The sequence below is a fragment of the Pagrus major genome, chromosome 1, assembly GCF_040436345.1.
Source record: "Pagrus major chromosome 1, Pma_NU_1.0".
Classification (NCBI taxonomy): Eukaryota; Metazoa; Chordata; class Actinopteri; order Spariformes; family Sparidae; genus Pagrus; species Pagrus major.
In genome coordinates, this window is record NC_133215.1 from 3,343,051 (window position 1) to 3,362,184 (window position 19,134).

Below are 19,134 nucleotides of genomic sequence, written 5' to 3' on the forward strand. Positions count from 1 at the left end.
CAATCCCTTGCAGCCTGAGACTAAGTGCTGTCAGATTCTTTCCTTGACCTCATGATGTTTCCCATCGAGGTGAAGGAAAAGTGTTTAGAAAAAGACACAGGACGTCTTTTGTTTTTATAATTCAACCTCAGACGTGTTAACTGACGGCTCCTGACTCGCCTGTCAGAGCTTCAAACCTCTAAACTTCCAGCTTCAGTCAGGATTCGGGGCCGATATTCAGCATCTTTCCTCTTTTCAGCACCGCCGTCTTTTGTGTTTAACTGCAGAGAAAATAAATAACTTTCACTAAAATTCAGACGTTCTTCAAACATCAGATTTTCTGTTCCGGAGTGACGTTCAGCCTTTACTACAGCTCCGACCAAACTAAACACACACCTTCAGTGAAACCTCCATCAACACTACAGGCGACATTTGACTTCCATAAACAAGAAGAAGAGCAGAACCTCTTCTGTTCTGCTGCATTAATGAGCTGAAGTACTTTTCTACAGCAGCTTGATCACAGAGAACATGTTTGTTTTTCCAGATAACATCCTGTCATCGTGAGCTAACGACTTTATCTGGAGTTAATGAAGTGAGGGATGATTGATTGACTCTAATCGGAGGTGTTGTTGAGATCAGGCGGGAGACAGACAGACAGAAACTCTGAGGTGTGATGTGACACAGCGACGAGGCATCAGTTTCACACTGAGACAAAAAGCATCGACTCTCTCATCACTGTCTGCTTCAGAAGTGCCTACTTTTGATCGACTTTCAGAGACGACGCATCTGAGCTCTCCACTACAGTGTGCCTACCATACCACTGTGTGTGTGTGCGTGCGTGTGAGAGAGTGTGTGTGTGTGTGCGTGTGTGTGTGAGACGGTGTGAGAATGAGTCGACCCTCTGTTGGGTTCAGACGAGTCGGGCTGCATGTCTGAGAATCCAAAATGTCTTGAATCCTTCAAACCTGATGTGAATAAAACAGGATGATGGAGCGACTTCACTTCTTCAGTTGTCTTTATCCGCCGTGTGTGCGGGGAAAAAAAACGATATAACGGCCGTACACAATTGTCTAAAATGACGTCAGCGCACTGAAAACGTAAACGTGCTGGAAATGTAATAATTATGAATTTCTCTAATCACCGTTTTCTGCGTTATAGTCACATCGGACGATTTATACGCCGACGACACTGATCTATGTGTCAAAGGCCAATGTGGCCAACCAATACATCGGTCAGACTCGAATAATGACATTAAGAGATTATAAAGACGGAAGAGAGATTAAAAATGTCTGAGTAACTTTTTATGTCTTAACTTCAACCATTTATCCTGAATATGACTCAATTTTGACTATTTGAGAAAACGTCAAGGTTATGAAAAAAAAGTCGAAAAAAAAAAGTAATAATTAGGAGTTAAAGTCATTATAAATTTAAGTTAGGATATTCATAATTGACTTTTTATCTAATAAATAGGATTATTTAACTTATAACTATGACTTTTTATCTAATAATTGTGACTCTTTCTCACAGTCGTGCCTCACAGTGAGAGTATTTGTTATCAGGGCTGTTTGTTTTCTGTCCTGGCAGAAATGATCCTCCAGCTGCAGCTCAGGTTTATTTAATGTTAAACTCAGAGGTGGATTTACCATCAGGCCAGGAGCAGGGATGGTCTTAAGCCTCATAACCCCATAAAACGCCTCATAAACGTGTGGTAAAGGAAGTTTTCTTTAACTTTTCGCTAATTAATTTTGTAGTTTAAAAAAAAAAAAGCATGCGCTAAAATGTCGTCATAATACTAAATCCATGATGAGTGTCCTGGACTGAAGAGCCCGGTGACCCTGCATGAAGAGGAGCAACTGGTGAGTATTAAAACTGTCCACATGTCTGTTTGTCTTTACTGAATACTGATCAACATTCTGATCCTTAACGTCACCAATGAGTCACTATCGTAATGGTCAGTTATCTAAATGTTAACTTGTTGTGAGTAGTTAATCTTTGGAGTCAGTTTTCATGCAAACATGCCTAAAGAATTTAAGTTTCAGCAGCTCAAATGTCTAAAAAGACAAATGTGAACTTGTAAACAGTATTATTGGTAATTTTTATTTACAGGTGCATCTCAAAAAAATGTAATATTAAAGGGAACGTTTTTTTTTTCATATATTCTAGATTTATTACACACAAAAGCCTTTTTTTGTTTTATTGTGTTTGATTGTTGCTTACAGCTCATGAAAATCAAAAATCCAGTCTCAAATTATTATAATATTACGTAAGAACAATCAAGACAAGGATTTATAGTACAGACACGAGGATGGATGGAGGTGAACACAGCGATGCAGTAATTAATGCATAAATGAACTTTTAATAAGGTCACGTCTGTATTATAAATCCTTGTCTTGATTGGTCCTATGTAATGTTCTAATATTTTGAAATACTGGATTTTTGATTTTCTTCAGTCTGTAAGCCGAAATCATCAAAATTAAAAGAAAATTATGGGGGAAAAAAGACTTGCATGATATTTTATTTCATATTTGAGATGCAGCTGTAGTTCAGTAAAGGATCTGAATATTTCCTCCACTGCTGTCGACCAGTATAAGAGCTGATGATTAGTGAACTAAAGTTAAATGGATGCATACCTAAATACAAAATCGTCAGATATTAGGAAAATTGGGATCAACCAGAGCCAAATTCAACCTTCTCAGTTTGTACTCAAAGTATTTAAGTTCGATATCCAGTCGTAGTTCAGAGGAAAAATCCAACTGAGCTTTAAAAAATGTAACACAAGGGTCAGAATTAAATTTAAACAATATCCAACAAGCTGAAAGTTCAGTAATCACTCGGACATTTTTGAGTGAATCAATTCGTTTACCAAAAAAGTTAGCAATTAATTTTAATTCCTTGACTTATCGATTAAGTGACCAGCTATTTCCTCCCCTCATCCCAAATTTTGGATCTTTTAAAAATGTTGTTTGATTTCTACCTTTCAGATTGTAAAGAAACTAATTTAAAAACGAAAATATCCAACAAAGACGTTTTCTGACTCATGTTGTGTTCAATGACTGAGAAAGATTTGAGTTTCCAAACTTTCATAAAGTTTCCGAGTTGTAATTACGACTTTATGCTTGATGCGAACGATATTAACTGGTCAGAAACCAGCGGCGTCATGTTTTCAATCACAGGAAATGTTTTACAAATTAAAAAGGATGTGACATCATGTTGGATCAACACAGGAAAAGGTAATGACCACGTTTTTGTTTTAAACCTTTTTTAAAATCCAGTTACTGGATTAACTACGACTGGATATCAAACTTAAAAACTTTTAACACTAAATGTTTAATTGATTACTCGTGAAATCAACCTGCAGGTTAATCAACACTCAAAATAATTGTTAATTGCAGCCTTAAAGTTCCCTCTCAGTAAATCACACGACACTCGTTGACCCATATTGCACTTTTTAATTGACAGCAGGAGAAGACGACCACAGTCGGCAGTAACAGAAAGTTTCCCCCTGAGAAGCTTCCTGATGATCTGAACGTCTGCGGGGCGTCAGGCAGGAGAACGAGGAGGAGGAGGAGCAGGAGGACCTTTGACCTTTGAGGCTGACTTCACATTGACAGTGGACAGAAACAAACTGACAGTTCATCAGTGACGAGAAGAAGATCCATTTTCTCTCAAAGTCTCTTCAAGGTGCAAATGGCTTCTTTGCTTGTGTGTGTGTGTGTGTGTGTGTGTGTGTGTGTGTGTGTGTGTGTGTGTGTGTGTGTGTGTGTGTGTGTGTGTGGGGGGGGGGGGGGTTGGTTTTTTCCCAGAAGGCCTCAGTGGTCGAGGATCCGCAGGTTTCCTGAAACGATCTTGTTCTCCAGCATCGCTCCGGCAGGAATATCGATCCGGTCGCCGTGATTGGCTATAATGATGACGGTTCCCTGCAAAAACAAAGACAAGAAGCTTTTAAGTGTTTCACAACCACTTCAGTGTTCACATGAGCTGACTGCTGTTTCAAGACTTGACATTTTTTAAATCTCTCATTTAAAGGAACAGTTCATCCAAAAATGTGAATCCAGTCATCATGTCCTCCCTCCATGTTGATGTAAAGTCAGGTGAAGTCTCGTAGTCCACAGAACATTTCTGGAGCTTCACAGTAAAACAGAGTTGCAGCATTCTGCTAAACAACTGAAGCAGCTGGAGATAATTTAAACATCAGATGTCTCCACACAGCTCGTCTGCTGTGATCACAGTCTGCAGAAGCCCAAAGAACCAATTTAAAAAGATGTTATTTAAACCCTCGACCCACTTCACACGGGGTGCATGCTAGAGCTTTTAGCTTAGCAGCTACAGGTCTCACTAAAATGTTGGTATTTCGGCAGGATGTAGCAGTGCATGGAAGGTGATTTGTAAGAGCGTTTGGGTGGTTTTCTGCCAGAAAACCCAGAAGACCTAGTGCGTTTATTGTTTTGAGGTATTTAAAAGAATATTTTTCAGTGTTACAGTCACAGTTTGGACTGAGTTTACGTTTTTGTTTGAACTGTTCCTTTACAAACTCTACTCTTTAAAAAAAAAAACAGTAGTTATCTTCAGTCAGCTGTGAAACATCAGCGGTCAGTGGATGGAAATGTTCTTTACCTTCAGAGAGACGTTCTTCCCGAAGGTGACGTCTCCCGACACCGTGAGGTGGTCGAGCTCCAACATGTCCGGGATGCTCTCGAACCGGGCCAGAAACTCCTGAACCTGCAGAACCAACCACACAAAACTGAGTCCGTCCTGAAAATAGTTCCTGCTGATGATTTCTGCACATTTAGAGAAATCTGGTTCAGATTTAACTTTACATTTATAGTTTTTACACCTGCTCAGACTGTTTTAATCAAAAGAGATAAAGTACAGAAGAACTGTAATATTTTAAATGTTGTTATCTGTAGACATCGAGGCAAATAATGGACGTATTTACATCTTATCGTGAAAAAATAAAAGGTTGTCTTCTCAAGATAAAAATCCTGTTTATGATGTGATAAAACCATCTTGTTGTCTGTGTGACTGAACTTGTTTTCTGGTGTTAACAGGATAAAAAATAACATTTTGTTTTCTGAAGATTAAAAGAAAATGATTCCACTTTAATGAAAACAGTTTTTCTTTCCTGAAATAACAATAATAATAATTAATAATTATAATAATTTATATAATAATAATAATAATTTACTGATTATTGCTACATTAAATTAAAGATAATTATCAGGTAACGGGATCTTCATCTAACACTTTTTTTTTAACAGCATAACAAGAATTATTATTCTGTCTAAATCAGAGACAGTGATCCAACTTCTGAAAACAAGATAATGGGATATAATTCATTAATGAATCGTTATTAAATTAACCTCTAACCTGTTTCAGTACAACTAACCATTGACAAAATAGTTGGTAACTAATTTTTCTTTCAGTGGATTAATGAATGAATCGATTATTTGTCTTCTTTTAGCTTCCGTATTAAAGAAACTGATAAAACAAACTATTTAAAAGTGGCTCGCTCAGTGTCGACGCTGACCTTGGTGAAGGAGCTGCCCAGCTTGACGTGCGGCGTGGTGGGGAACTCCCTCTTCTTGCTCATGGTGAGCGAGCCGGCGTCCAGGCTGTACAGGTTGGACATCACCAGCAGCAGGTCGGACGACGTCTTCACCGGCAGGAAGCGGCTGCGGGGCACGTTCACGCCCAGGCAGTTGTTGAAGCTCTTGATGGCGGCGCCCACGGCCGTCTCCAGCTGGATGACGTTCAGACCGCCTTCCAGCGTCTGCGGAGACATTCAGGGGTTCGGTTAGAGTAGGAAACCGCAGCTCCAGACCATTTTTTCTCAGGGTTCGCTCGTAAAACAGACAAAGTTATGGAATGATGTTGGAAATCACTAAACATCAGAGGCTACAACTTCAGGAACAACTTTAAAAGACGTTTTCAGGAAACTTTGAAAAACAAAAATAAAAGCACTCGTGTAGAAGCGGGAAAGCTCACCCTCATGGAAATACTGTCTTAATTAGTCCAATACCTACTAAAAAGCAGTAAGGTCTATAGAAAGCTTTCATTATTTCATGAGTCGAGTGTGCGTCACCTTCGGGTTGACGATGATCTCCAGGTCCATGGCGTTCTTCTCCTGCAGCCTCTTGATGGCGGGCAGAGAGATCCACAGGTTGTTGGTGTTGAAGATCTTGAACTTGGTGACGGACTTGAACTCGTCCACATGAGCCTTCGGGACCTGCGCGATCTCCAGCAGCCTCAGGTGATCCTTGTACTGGATCAGCGTGCCACCCTGTGGAGAGGAAACAGGAAGCGATCAGACGCCGTCAGAACGATGAATGAAAACCCGAGTCCCTCAGCGTTACGGTGAAGCGCTCTGACCTTGACGTCGGCTCTGGTCTTGTCGGTGACCTCCATGATGAACTCGCAGCGTCTGTCGGCCGGCTGGCTCATCAGGTGGTGGAGGATGAAGAGGTCGACGGTGGCGCCCAGGTTGTCGATGTTGGACACGAAGATGTACTCCTTCCCCTCGGCGAGGAGTTTGTCCAGCAGCCCCGAGTTGGAGAAGCTGGCGTAGATGTCTCCGTGACCCGGCGGGTACCAGGCCTCGGCGTTCTCACCGCTCATCCCCATGTTTTTGGCTATCGGCAGCAGGGACTCCTTGTTGATCCTCGGATACCTGCGAGGACGACGATTCATTAATCACGCAGTGTAACAGCTTTAAAATAACAGAAAGCAAACCGCTTGTCTTTGTTGCAGCAGCTACAATAAAACATGAACATCAACCAATAAACACAGCTTTTGATTTTGTTTACTTCCCCAAAGAATGAAGGAGATTAAAAGAAGTGACCCAACACGTCATCACAGGTTAGTTAATGACGTCACTGATTAATGACGTGTGTCTGTAGACTGAAGTGAATCAAACCGTCTTTGTGATGAAACTAAAGTTTTTACTGTGAAAAAAATAAGGCCCGACCATAAAATACCTGCTTTTTTGAATGGAGTTTGGTTTAACAGTCTCTCCACTGGAAAGACAGCCAGGTGCAGAGCATATTAATGTTAATAATTCACATAAACTGAGCTGACCTGCCTTCTAATAATGAAGTTCATAAACAGTATAAAGTGACGCAGGAAGTGGAGCTGAACCCGACCTGTTTTCTAACCCGCAGACACTCATCAACACTTATTTCTTTCATTTATTCTATATAATGAATAACACAAATATTGTATATAATATAACAGACCTGCCTGTGCTCTGTTCTTCATGTGCGAACACGGTGATCAAGAACCAACATGTCTGAAAGCTGCATGGCAGGAACAATGTTCTGACAAGCTGCTGACTCAGCCGGTGTGTGTGTGTGTGTGTGTGTGTGTGTGTGCGTGTGTGCGTGTGTGTGTGTGTTACCTGCTCTGGTTGAAAGTGTGGATGTTGACCCGGTGGTGTTTGTACTTCTGCAGGATCTTCTTGGTGTCGTCGTCGGTGTTGAAGGAGTTCATGAGGACGAGCGGCACGTCTGCGTTGAACGTTTTGTTCAGATGCTATAAAAACACACAGCGGGACAACAGAGTTGAGTTGAGCCAGAACCTCACTGAGCCTCACGGCTGCTGGTTCTGGTCGCGTCTCTACCTCGATCTGCTGCACGGTCAGGTCCAGGAAGGTGTTCTCGTTGCGGACGCTGATCAGACTCTTGGGGCCCTTACAGCCCATGCTGGTTCCCAGACCGCCGTTCAGTTTGACCACGGCGAGCTTGTTGAGGCTGGCGCTGATGTCGTCAGGGAGACCCTTCGCTCTGATCTTCTCGTAGGGCTGAATCTGAAACACACAACGAGTCGTGATTATTATAATGAAACTGTTGATGGGTGACAATAAGTTCAAAATGAAATTTAAATCTGTCATCTACATGCTGATGAAAGTCAGGTGAAGTTTTGTAGTCCACAAAACATTTCTGGAGATTATTTCAGGGACGATATATCGTCCAACATAAGAAGTTATCATGACATGAATGAAACTGATCAACAGGAAACTTGTGGAGAAAATGTGGGACTGCTCCTTTAAATGATTCAACCACAGCAGAATGAGACGACATCAGCGACACGCTCCAGAGACAAACCAACCAAACCAGATCTGAAGACGGACGGAAACAAAGTGGAACCTGATCCAGTCCGTGTGAGCGGACGACCTCTGACCTTTAAGACTTCGCCAGCAACACATGACCACAGCCTGACACACGGAAAGGACACATGTATTTATGGACTGTGTGTGTGTGTGTTGTTGTGTAATCAGCTGGTGTAGTAGCTCTCCAACATGAAGTGTAGTAACGTCCTGACTGACTGACTGACTGTAGTAACATCTGCAGACGTCTTCAGTAGTTTAAGAGTCACTTTCATAATCATGCTGCTGGTTTCTGTCCGTGCACAGTGTTTCTCTATAGAAAGCTGACGCCCCGCCCCTTCCTGTTCCCCTCATGGACCTTATTTGATAAAACTTTGTCTGTTCGTGACTGAAGAGACAAATAATGTATTGATCCCGTTGAATTGTGTCATGAATCACACAGATGATTCAAACTTTTGTGTGGTAGTGAATGTATCTGTCAAATTATCCTCCCTGAACTAAAAGCTTTTCATTGCTTTTTTTTTGTTTGTTTTCAGCCGCCTGTGTGGCTGCGTCTTTGTTCGACAGATCTCTGGAATATAAATAAAGGTTGAACGATTGAATAAAAGCTGAGTTAAGTTAATGTAAGACGTGGTCGTCGTCTGAAGGGATTTAAACTCATTTTAAAGACAATGTCTGAGCTCAGAGGACATGAAGAGTCACGCGTGGAGACAAATGTCAGCGTCTCACAGCCCTGAAACCAGACTTTCAAATGCTGCGGCGGTCACACTATTATTAGTCCTAACCTTCACTGTGCCGGGTATTCTGGGCCCGCTGGGAGACGGACGGACAGAGAGGGTGTGTGTGTGTGTGTGTGTGTGGGTGTGTGTGTGTGTGTGTGTGTGTGTGAGAAATGTCATGGTGCTGATAAATAGTTGGCTTCAGCCTGAATGTTCTCTGTTCTCAGATCCGGTTTCTGGATCTGGAGTTCGTCTCTGTTCTGTAGTAGTTGGATCAGTTAAAGGAGCAGTCCCACATTTTGTACGCTCGTCAGAAGACAGGATTGATTTCACCTCCAGTACGGAGGCAGGTCCAGGACGGCTTGAGTCTAGATCAACACACAGTTGGATTTACATTCTGATTCATCGTTCAGCTTCATGTTTCATGAAGGCATCGTGCGTCGATTATATTCAGCTGTCGTTCACTTTGTTTTGAGAGCGATGGTGAGAAGGCTCATCTTGTCTCAGAGACAAATATGACGGCATGTTTCCGGTCGTCCGTCTCACCCACGTCAGATGGAACAGATGCGTTCCTGCTTTAATCCACCCAGTCGTCTACAGTTTTCTGTGTGAAGGCTCAAGTTTCACTCACACTACAGACACATGAATCACAGCAGATCTTTTCGCCTCAGGTCTGTTTACTTCTGTTTTACATGTGTAACTACAGCAGCTGTGTAAGACTCAGATTGCTGCTGAAACTCAGGTGACCTACACTCACTGCTGTGCCTGAACGCATCCCGTGTAGACCCAGACGGACTGAAGCTGCTCCTCTGACCTGCCGCTCACACCGACCCTCCTCTCATCGCTGTCGGCTGTTGAACATTGTGACAAAAATTCACGAGAAATTCTGGTGATCCCTTTTCTGATTCTGATCCGACTTGTTTTCTCTCCTGTTTCTGACTGGGAAAACAGGTTTTTTCTTCCACGAGAAACAAAATTGTGAAACCAAGTGAAAAACAAAATGTGTTTTTCCCCGCTCAGTTTCACTCATGAAAAAAGTGATTTTTTTTTTCCTGAAGTTAAGAATTTATTTATTCATTTTTTTCCACATATGAACGGAAGAAATAAATGTGCTTTTAAAAAAAAAAAAAAAAAAAATTCCAAGAGAATCTTTTTTTTCATGTGTGGAAAAAAACTTTACAGAAAATGTTTCTGTTTCACATGTTAAATTTTTTTTGTTTCCACGATAATTTTCTAATGTTAAGAATTTTTTTATAGTGAAAATTTTCTGGGGGAAAATAATGTTTTTGTTTATTGTTTATAGTAGTTTATATATATATATATATATATATATATATATATATATATATATATATATATATATATATTTTTTTTTTTTTTTTTTTTAAATTTTTTTTGTGAAACCAAGTGAATTATTACAAAAACGTTTGTCTCTTGGAAAAAAACAACTTTTTTCGTGAGTGAAACATTTTCTTTATTTAATGAGATTTTTTTTTCCGCACATGAAAAAAAAATTCTCTTGGAATTTTTTTTTTTTTTTTTAAAGCACATTTATGAAAAGTTTCACATGCGGAAAAAAATAAATAAAAAAATCTGAACATAAAGGGGAAAAAAAACTTTCATGAGTGAAACTGGGTGGAAAATGTTTTTTGTTTTTTTACTCTGCTCTGTACATGAAACCCAAACATTTCTTGTGAAACTTTTTGCCCACTTGGTTGTTCACTAAATATTTCTTTTCTCATGGAAACAAAAAACTTTTTAATGAGTTAATCAGATTACATTTTCTTTTTTCATGACAATTTTTTCCCCTCTCCACTGAAAAAAAAATCTCTTGGATTTTTTTTTAAAAAAAAGACCCACATTTATTTCCTCCTGTGGGAGAAACTCTCCACCGAGTGGGAAAAAACATTTTGTTTGTGAGGAACCGAGTGAAAAAAAACTTTTCATGAAAAAAAAAGAGTTTCCCCTCAGTTTCACTCAGTTGTGTGAAACTTTTGCTTTTAAATTTTTTTTTCATCCATGAAACAAAGTGGGAAAAAAAAAAATCTCAAGACAAAATCTTTTTTTTTCCACGTGTGAACCTGAGTGAAAAACAATTTGATCATTTCACACATGAGAAAAAAAAAAATTTCACACAAAGAAATTCTCCTTAAAAAAATGTCCCTGGTGTTTTCACAGATGGAAAATAAATCACCAAAATTATTATCCCAGAAAAACATTGTCTTCCCACCAGTTCTCAAGCCAAGCCACACAGGAGAGAAAACACTTGAGATCAAACTTAGAAAGTGGATCTCCAGAGTGCTGATGTTCTGTACAGTCGGTTCACACTTGGCTGTTCTGACGTCTGAACTGGGCCTCAGCCTGAACATGAACACTGACCTTGACCTACAGCACACAGGCTTGCAACATGAAACCTCTGGTAAACAGTGCGACCGCTGGTATCTGGTGCTTACCGAGTCCTCCGGCGGTCGGTGGATCTTCGGCCACTCGACCGACGGACCTTTGACCTGCAGGAATCTGTGGAAGAGCTTCTTGAAGCCATCGAAGTCTTTTCTGGAGATCTGGAACACAAAGAAAGAAACAACATCACATCACTGAAGCATCACACCAAAGCTCAGATCTTACATAAGTTTCCCCCGTGTTTATCAGCTGACACACACGGGTCAGATTACTCCATGAGACGAAACTAATGACGAAGGGTTATGACGTGCGAACACACATGGAGCACCTGTCCACGTCTTAAAGGACACATCTGATGTTAATCTATGACAAACCTAAACCTACAACATGCTCCTCTGTCTCTCGGTACTGTCCGACTTCCTGTCTGTGGCTCTGAGCCCAAACAGGAGGAAACTGCATTTGCGTGAGACTGAGTGAAAATAAACTACAGTGCAGCTCACTGGAGGAGATGTCAGGCTGAGTCGACACGTTCACTGTTGTTTCAGGTCTTTTTAGAGGATTTACTGGCAGTTAGAAAAACACTGACGATCACCAGATCTCACGTTGTCTCAGGATTTTCTTGCCATTCTCATCTTTTTAACGTAAAATACTGAATAAATGGATTTTGTGGGAGACAAACCATCATTAGCATTTAGCTTCAGAGGGAGAAACTGCAGCTAAAACAGCTTTTTAAAACCTCTAGTTCATCTCCAATCAACCCTCACTGCAGCTGTGTGTGTGTGTGTGTGTGTGTGTGTGTGTGTGTGTGTCCTCAGGGTTGTTCACCTCATGTTCACCATCAGGCTGAGGCAGAGCCGTGTGATAAGACGACCTGATGGACTCTCTGTATGCAACTCCGAGCAAATATTTGCTCTGTGCATGTAACATGTCCGTCCCTGAAGCGTCACACAAACCTCTCGCTAAGAGACTTTCTGAAAACCTTTTTGTGCTGCTTCAAGCTGAATCTATTCAAGATTAATGTGAATAAAATAAAATAAGGCCGATGGTTTCTGAGGAGATAAAGAGTCGAGGCACGTCGGTCTCAGAAAAAAGACGTCTGAGATCATTTAACATTCTCAGTGAAATCGTCTCACTGTGTCAGCAACAATAACATTTATTGGGATTATTGTGTGTTAATGTAAGTTTTCAGTGTATATAAGAATATCAGCTGATATATCGATGTCAGAAAAAATTGATGTCATGAAAACTATGAGGTGCAGCTGGACCTGATCAGTTCGTCCCCTCCAGGGCTCAACAGCGATGGTTGCCAGGTTGCCATTGGCATTTTGAGAAACTGGCAACCAATTCTTGGCCTTTGGCTGGCATCAAAACAAGCACTCCATAACAAATATGTTGGAAATATCAGTGATGACGTTACCGTTCTTTTTCTGTCAGGACCCCTCGACTTTGGACCGACCGCAGAATCAGTGACTTCTCTTTTAATCACTTTTATGTGATTTCATCCTTTTTAAACTGGATTTTCATCTTATTCCTTTTCCTGCTCTCAGTATTTATCTGTTCTTAATTCCTCTCATGATTCTTATCGTCCTTTATTGATTGTATTCTTTTATTTACATCTATTTTTCATTTCATTCGTTTTCTCCTCTCTCTCTTTCTTTTCCTGTGATTTTGTGGCATCTTGACTTGTTGTGTTTTCACATTTTCAGCTCTGCCTCTTGTTTTAACTTCACCTCAGACGAAGCGACTGTCGACTATCTGTGATATTGTCTTCCTGAGTTTCCTGCTTTTATTGTAAACTCTGTTGTTAAAGCTGCTGTATAAATAAAGTTTATTGCTTTTATTGTTTGACTGTTGGCTGAAAAGTTCTAAACTCGCGAGGCAGCAAATCCATCTCGTCAGGCTTCAAGCTACGTGCTTGTGGCCGAACACACAGTGGTTTAACCAATCGGTGCTGTTTGAGGAACTACTGGCAGCTACAGGTGTGATTCAGGTGTGATTCAGGTGTGATAGACGGACGGTTCGTCCAATCACCTGCCAGGTACATTTAGAAAGTTACCGCTCTTTTCCAGTTTTGCATCAGGTTAGAAAACTTCGATTAACCTGTAAACAGGTACTTATACTATATATGCACTATATTATACTTAAACTTGTACGAATAAACACATTTTCTTTATTAATCAAACCGCATTGTATCTTCATTACTCAAAATATAAGGCGATTAAAACCATATTTTCAGGTTCAACAGCTAAAAGCAGCATCAGGTCTGCAGCCTGTCTTCACGCTGCATCACTCACATGTTGTGACACTGTAACAAGAAGTCAAACAGCTGAGCTGCAGCTGTGGAAGATGTTTGGTGTAAATTACAGTAAAGATGAAATCAGGAGAGTTTCTACAGAAACGTGAAGTTGTGCAGACTGAGTATAAACTCGTTTTGCCTCCTGACACTGCACTGGACATCACGACAGGTGTTAACTGCGGATGCTTCAGACGTAAACGGAGACGTTATTATTTCTCACCTCTGCTTCGGTCTTGTTGGCCGTGTTGAGCAGCGCCTCCAGCTCGCGGTGCATCGACTCCTCGTGCTGCTGACGGAGCTTCTCCTGGAACTCTGTCATCGCTCCGCTGGTCAGATCTGAGGACACGGACACGAGACTTCAGCTTTCACTCAAACTTTTCATCAGGGAACAAACACTCGGACGTATTTTACAAAGTGTGTTGGAGGTGATGTGAACTCAGACTGACGGTATTTAAAGACTGACGGCTCTTTGTTGGATATCAGGACTCCAGACTAACTTTTCACTGCATCACATTTCAATTTAATTTCTTAACAAATGATGTAAATGATTGTTAACTGGAATAAACATGCAGAGAAACGTCTTCCTTCATTTAAATCACTGCACAGGCAACAAGAAACTTCACTGACAGAATTTTTTTTTTTTTTTACATTTTTTAGTTTGACTTTCTGAATAGACTTGACAGATTTTTGGGCGCATGTGCAACCCACATAATCACAAAAACAATCAATATTCAACAGAAATAAAAAATAAACACTGGATCATTTACATTTTTTTTTACATAAAGACGACCAAAGTTTACAAATATTTTAAAATACTGGAAGCTGCCGAGTCTGAAAGTATCTGAGTCGACCTTGAACAACCTGAAGCAGTTGAATCAAACTGCTTTTAACTTCTTAGTTTTTAATTTCGGTTCAACGCGTCTGACGTAAAAATCACAACATACAGGCTGTTAGAAACAAAATATACATATACGATTATCTTCAATGAATCTGTTGATTATTTTCTGGATTCATCAGTTAGTTGTCTGGTCTATAAAATGTTTTAAAAAGTGGTGGACGTTCAGTGTTTCTCAAAGCCTCGACATGACATCCACAACCCAAAGATACTCAGTTTACTGCCACAGAGGAAGAAAGAAAACAGAAAATATTCACATTTAAGAAGCTCCAACAAAATATCTTAACAGTTAAAACTCATCAGGACTTAAATGACGACAACGATCTTCTGTTTTAATTTTTGTTTGTATATTTTATGATGAATTTAAGAAGACAAGAGCGTTTTGTACTTGAATTTCTGCTAATAGAGAAATGACTTATTACCATCTGGGGACAAAAGTCTAATCACACACGCTGACAGAACAACCTGTCCTGGATATAAACTTACCAGCTACAGTTAGAGACATTTTTTACCACGGTCTGTTTAAACTACAAGAACTGAGTCAAACGAATGATAAGATCTGTGGAGAGGAAGCAGCAGCAGCAGCAGGTTCAGGTGTTCGGCGTCGGCTCACAGTGACTCCATGAATTCAATAAAATATCAAAAATGGTCCCCGAGAAAAAAAGCAGCAGCTGTCAGAGAACAACAGACGTCCTCCTCATCCTCAGCTCAGAGGAAGCTCACCGATCTGCAGCCCCGACCCTGAACTCAACACAAGGCCTGCCCACAGACACACACACCAATCACACACAGCCAGCGTGTGTGTGTGTGTGTGTGTGTGTGTGTAGTGTGTCTGGTCTGCTCTGCCCACTCCACGTCACACACACTCGTGAGAGCTTTAAATAAGAATTAGTTTGTGTTTTCACATCCTGACACACAAACAGAAAACTACTGGAGTAATTCAGTTACCTGGTGGCAGCTGATTACTCTCAGATGTGTTGATGATCTTCTATTATTAACTGAATATCTTTGAGGCTTGGACGGCCGCTCGGACAAAACAAACATTCGCAAGACTAAATAATTTATTAAAAAATGACTGATTAATAAATAAATCAAACTTTTGTCGACTCTTTTTGATTGTTTAAATAAAATGGCTTCCCCACAACCTCCCTGGATGCTCAGAAAATTAAGTAATTCTGGTAAAAAAAAGTATTGAAGCTTTATTTCAGGAAGCTCGAAGCAAAAACAAAAAGATGTCACAGCTTCTGTAAAATTCGCTGCACCTTAGTAACGGTATCACAGAAATGTATGACCCACTTATTGTGACCCCGATTCACTAAATACTGAAAACGGAAAAAACAAACATCACGTCTCCACACAGCTCGTCACCTGTAACCCAGGAAGCCCCGAGATCAAATCTTTTTGCAAAGACGTTACTTACACCCTTGTGCACCCCCGCGTCAGACGTGGTACATGCCGACACTTTCAGCTCGGCAGCCACGGTGAAGATTTCAGCTTAAAACAGGGTGTAAATAATGTCCTTTCACATCAGTTTGGGATCTTTGGCCTTCTGGAAACGTCTAACGAGCTGCTTGGAGACATCTGATGTTTCTTTGGTTGTTTTTCCCGTTTTAAATCAAGTCTCTGTTTTACTGTGAAGCTCCAGAAATGTTCTGTGGACTACGAGACTTCACCTGACTTTATATCAACATGGAGGGAGGAGATGATGATGAGATGATTTACAATTTTGGGTGACCTTATCCTTTAATGGCTATCTTTTAATTTGAGTGTTTTCCCACTGATGCTGCTCTGTTAAAGTGTTAAAGTGTGTGTTCTGTGTTAACTTTAGTGATCAGTAAGTGCTCGTACAGTGGAGGGTGGTTAATTTGAAGTGAAAGGCAAAAACAGAAGAAAAGTATGTGCAGTTTGTAATGTACATTGAAGCAGCTGATGTGTGTTGGTGTCGGTGGTGTTGCTGCGCACACGCCTGTAACTGTGACCTTTACTTTGACCTCTTGCACACCAGCCTGTAAAGGTCAAGGTTACACATGTTGTGAGTCTTTTAAAATGTGTTTCCAGTTAATAAAGCGCGGAGAGAGAAACCTCGACGTGTCATCGGCAGGAACATGAGTTCACTGTGTTTTAATTCACTTTTAACGATCACACTTTAAAGCAACTCCCGGCTTGTTTCCTTGAACTTCTTACTGTCGTTTTACAGATTTTATTGTATTTCTTTATCTGTATTAATTTAACTTTTACCTTGTAATCTATTAAACTTGCCTTGCTTCTGGTTTGTATCTTGTCTTACTGCCTTTTTATGTCCTGAAGCCTATAAAACCTCTATAAAAGGCACTGATTCAAACAATAAACACGCCTCATGTGTCTCTTACACCATCTTGTTTCCCTCTGGTGGCTTTAGTTGTGTACTTCTGTGTTGTAAAGCACTTTGTGGCCTTGTTTATAAGGTGATACACAATGTTTGCACAGCTAGCTCGGTACTGTGAGGGCTTTGTGTTGCTGTTGTGTTGTTGTTGTTGTATTGTGTTGTATTGTGTTGCTGTCATGCTCACAGACAGGGCAGCAGCAGCAGCAGGAGGCTCATGCCAGCAGCTCACACACGTTTCACTTCTTTGAATTTAATTTTAAAGTTTCCCCCCAAAAACACTGAGCACAACTTTTTGTTCTGACAAACTTTTCGTGCACAAGCAGCCACAGGTCTGCGTGACGAAGCTGTTACCCACCTGAACAACACTGTCAAAGTACCGGGAGAGCTTCAACAAAACACAGCCGAGGGCCACACGGACGGGCCGACACCGACACCGAGTACCGCTCGGACCCGGAGGAGCCGCTTTGGGGAGGACAGGGAGCAGTGGGGCCGGTCAGCGCGGCTGCAGGTGCCTCCTCCTGCCGCTGTTAGCTGTTAGCTTGTGTAGCCGACGGACAGCCTAGCATGGCTGCGGCGCGAGGGGCGGGGCCACACCGCCGCCAGCAGATGACGTAGCGCGCACGAGTGTCAATGAAGAGCGGTAATTGGTCGAAGCTGAGCGTCAGTCAGATGGAGCTGAAAGCATGTCCCGCCCCCACCCAGGATGATCTATTTTTAACACGTTTAAAAAAACTTTATTTAAATCAATTTGTTCAAAAAGGTGTTTTTTTTATTTTAATTTAATTTACATGTTTTTAGCTTTTTATACTCTTTGCTCACTTTTAATCCGGTTTTATGTCAATTTAATTATTTTTGTTTAAATTGCATCCAAATTGAATCAGTCGCTGTTTATTCTATTGCGAAATCAGACATTTGTATTATTATGACTTTAATTTTTAGGTTAACAACTTTTTTTTATTTATTTGTCTTTCTTTTTCGTCAAAAAGCTTAAAATTTAAGTGGGTTTTGATCTTGTTCTCTAGTTGTACAAATTCACAAATAATCAAGTGTTGTAAAAAAAAAAAATATCATAATATCATTAGGTAAAAGTGAAAGTCATCCATAAGAATGTGTGTGTCTGAGTGTCTGATATTAAATTTACTTAAGTATCAATAGTACGAGTAGTGTGTTTTTTAAAAGTAAAATGACACATATATTGGCCTGGCCCATTATAAGATTCAATACTTAGCATTTTCTGATTATCAGAATCAGTGTTTTTTTTTTTTTTTTTTTTTTTTAACTGATTGCTGATTTTTTTCAAATTAATTTAAAATGTGCTGCTTTGGCAACATAAATGTAGTGGACTAAAAGCACAATATTATTCTCCTAAATGGAGTGGAAGTGTAAAGTAGCAGAGAAATACTCAAAGCTGTATTTGTGATTTTTTTAGTGTTTGTTCAATCTTTAAAAAATATTTTAATGAAAATTCATCATATTTTGTATTAATATCTTCCTGCACGGGTTGAATGAGACACATGTCTTTTTATTTTATTTCAGATGGTTTTAGTGATTTTTTCATTTTTATGCTTCCTGCATTGAAAACCAATCAATAACTGAGGGTCACAGAAACTGATCAGGTTTGGATCGATGCTGCCCCCATGTGGTCAAAATCATGCACTGCAACACATTGCAGGATAGGAATCACAGACAGAAACAGGGTCTGATTGAAATCACTCATCAGTTATTGATCAGATTTACATTTTTTTAAACTTGATTCAACTTCTAAATTTGATTTTTTTTTTTTAACTCTCGAGTAAAAAAGAAAATTCTCCTCAAAGCTCCACGCTGAGGTTTGTCCTGGCAGTGTTTCAGGCTGAAATGATGATAGAAAGCATCAATACTGAGTTGACCTTTATGATTTGACAGCCTTATCGTGGCTAAAACATATTATGTCACCGTCTTTAATTAAGAAATTAGGGGCCATTTACTCATTACTATAATTTTTATTCTTTTAAATTCTCTGTGCTGTTTTATACTTCCCTGTTTACCTCTACATTTCATGTCGTCTTTAAAAGGAAAGTTCACCCAAAAATGATAATTCAGTCATCATCTCCTCCCTCCACGCTGACAGAAAGTCCTGAGATCCAAAATTTACTTAAAAAGATGTTATTTACACACTTGATGCTCCCACTTAGCTACAGTGAAGATTTCCGCTAAATAAAGGGTCTAAATAACGTCTTTTCAGATCAGTTTGGGATCTCGTGGCTTCTGGAGACTTGGATTACGTCAGACGAGCTGTATGGAGACCTTTTTTTTCAGTTGTTTTCCATTTTAAAATCAAGTCTCCAGCTGCTTCAGTTGTTCAGCAGAACGCTGCAACTCTGTTTTACTGTGAAGCTC

General features: G+C 40.2%; 3 protein-coding genes across 5 annotated transcripts in view; 2 read left to right on the forward strand and 1 right to left on the reverse strand.

Annotated features, from left to right (window-relative positions):
• Positions 1-975, forward strand: part of vps54 (VPS54 subunit of GARP complex) — a 20,844-nt gene extending 19,869 nt beyond the window's left edge. For both annotated transcript variants that reach the window (XM_073495199.1, XM_073495271.1), the window contains one exon: positions 1-975. This exon is cut by the window's left edge and continues 1,875 nt beyond it. The gene's annotated coding sequence lies outside the window, so the exon portion shown is untranslated.
• nup133 (nucleoporin 133) overlaps positions 1-19,134 on the forward strand; it is a 426,297-nt gene that overhangs the window by 5,117 nt on the left and 402,046 nt on the right. The window lies entirely within an intron of this gene.
• On the reverse strand, positions 3,409-17,311 carry LOC141020256 (UTP--glucose-1-phosphate uridylyltransferase-like). 2 transcript variants are annotated; one of them, XM_073495378.1, is made up of 11 exons: positions 14,877-15,091; positions 13,716-13,831; positions 11,253-11,360; positions 7,595-7,780; positions 7,373-7,506; positions 6,349-6,646; positions 6,062-6,259; positions 5,507-5,749; positions 4,594-4,698; positions 3,758-3,896; positions 3,409-3,695 (listed from the first exon to the last, which is right to left on the reverse strand). In XM_073495378.1, the coding sequence occupies exons 1-10, from the start codon at positions 14,893-14,895 to the stop codon at positions 3,789-3,791; spliced, it is 1,515 nt and encodes a 504-aa protein (XP_073351479.1). In that variant the 5' UTR covers positions 14,896-15,091; the 3' UTR covers positions 3,409-3,695; positions 3,758-3,788. The 2 variants fall into 2 exon arrangements, with proteins under 2 accessions (XP_073351479.1, XP_073351524.1); XM_073495423.1 differs by lacking the exon at positions 14,877-15,091 and adding an exon at positions 17,111-17,311 and having other exon boundaries at positions 3,409-3,896.

Excerpts from the sequence above, each read along its gene's own strand:
- LOC141020256 (XM_073495378.1), bottom strand. Across the intron at positions 6,260-6,348 it reads AGACCAGAGCCGACGTCAAG|GGTGGCACGCTGATCCAGTA; the intron begins GTCAGAGCGCTT and ends TCCTCTCCACAG. Across the intron at positions 5,750-6,061 it reads AGATCATCGTCAACCCGAAG|ACGCTGGAAGGCGGTCTGAA; the intron begins GTGACGCACACT and ends ATGTCTCCGCAG.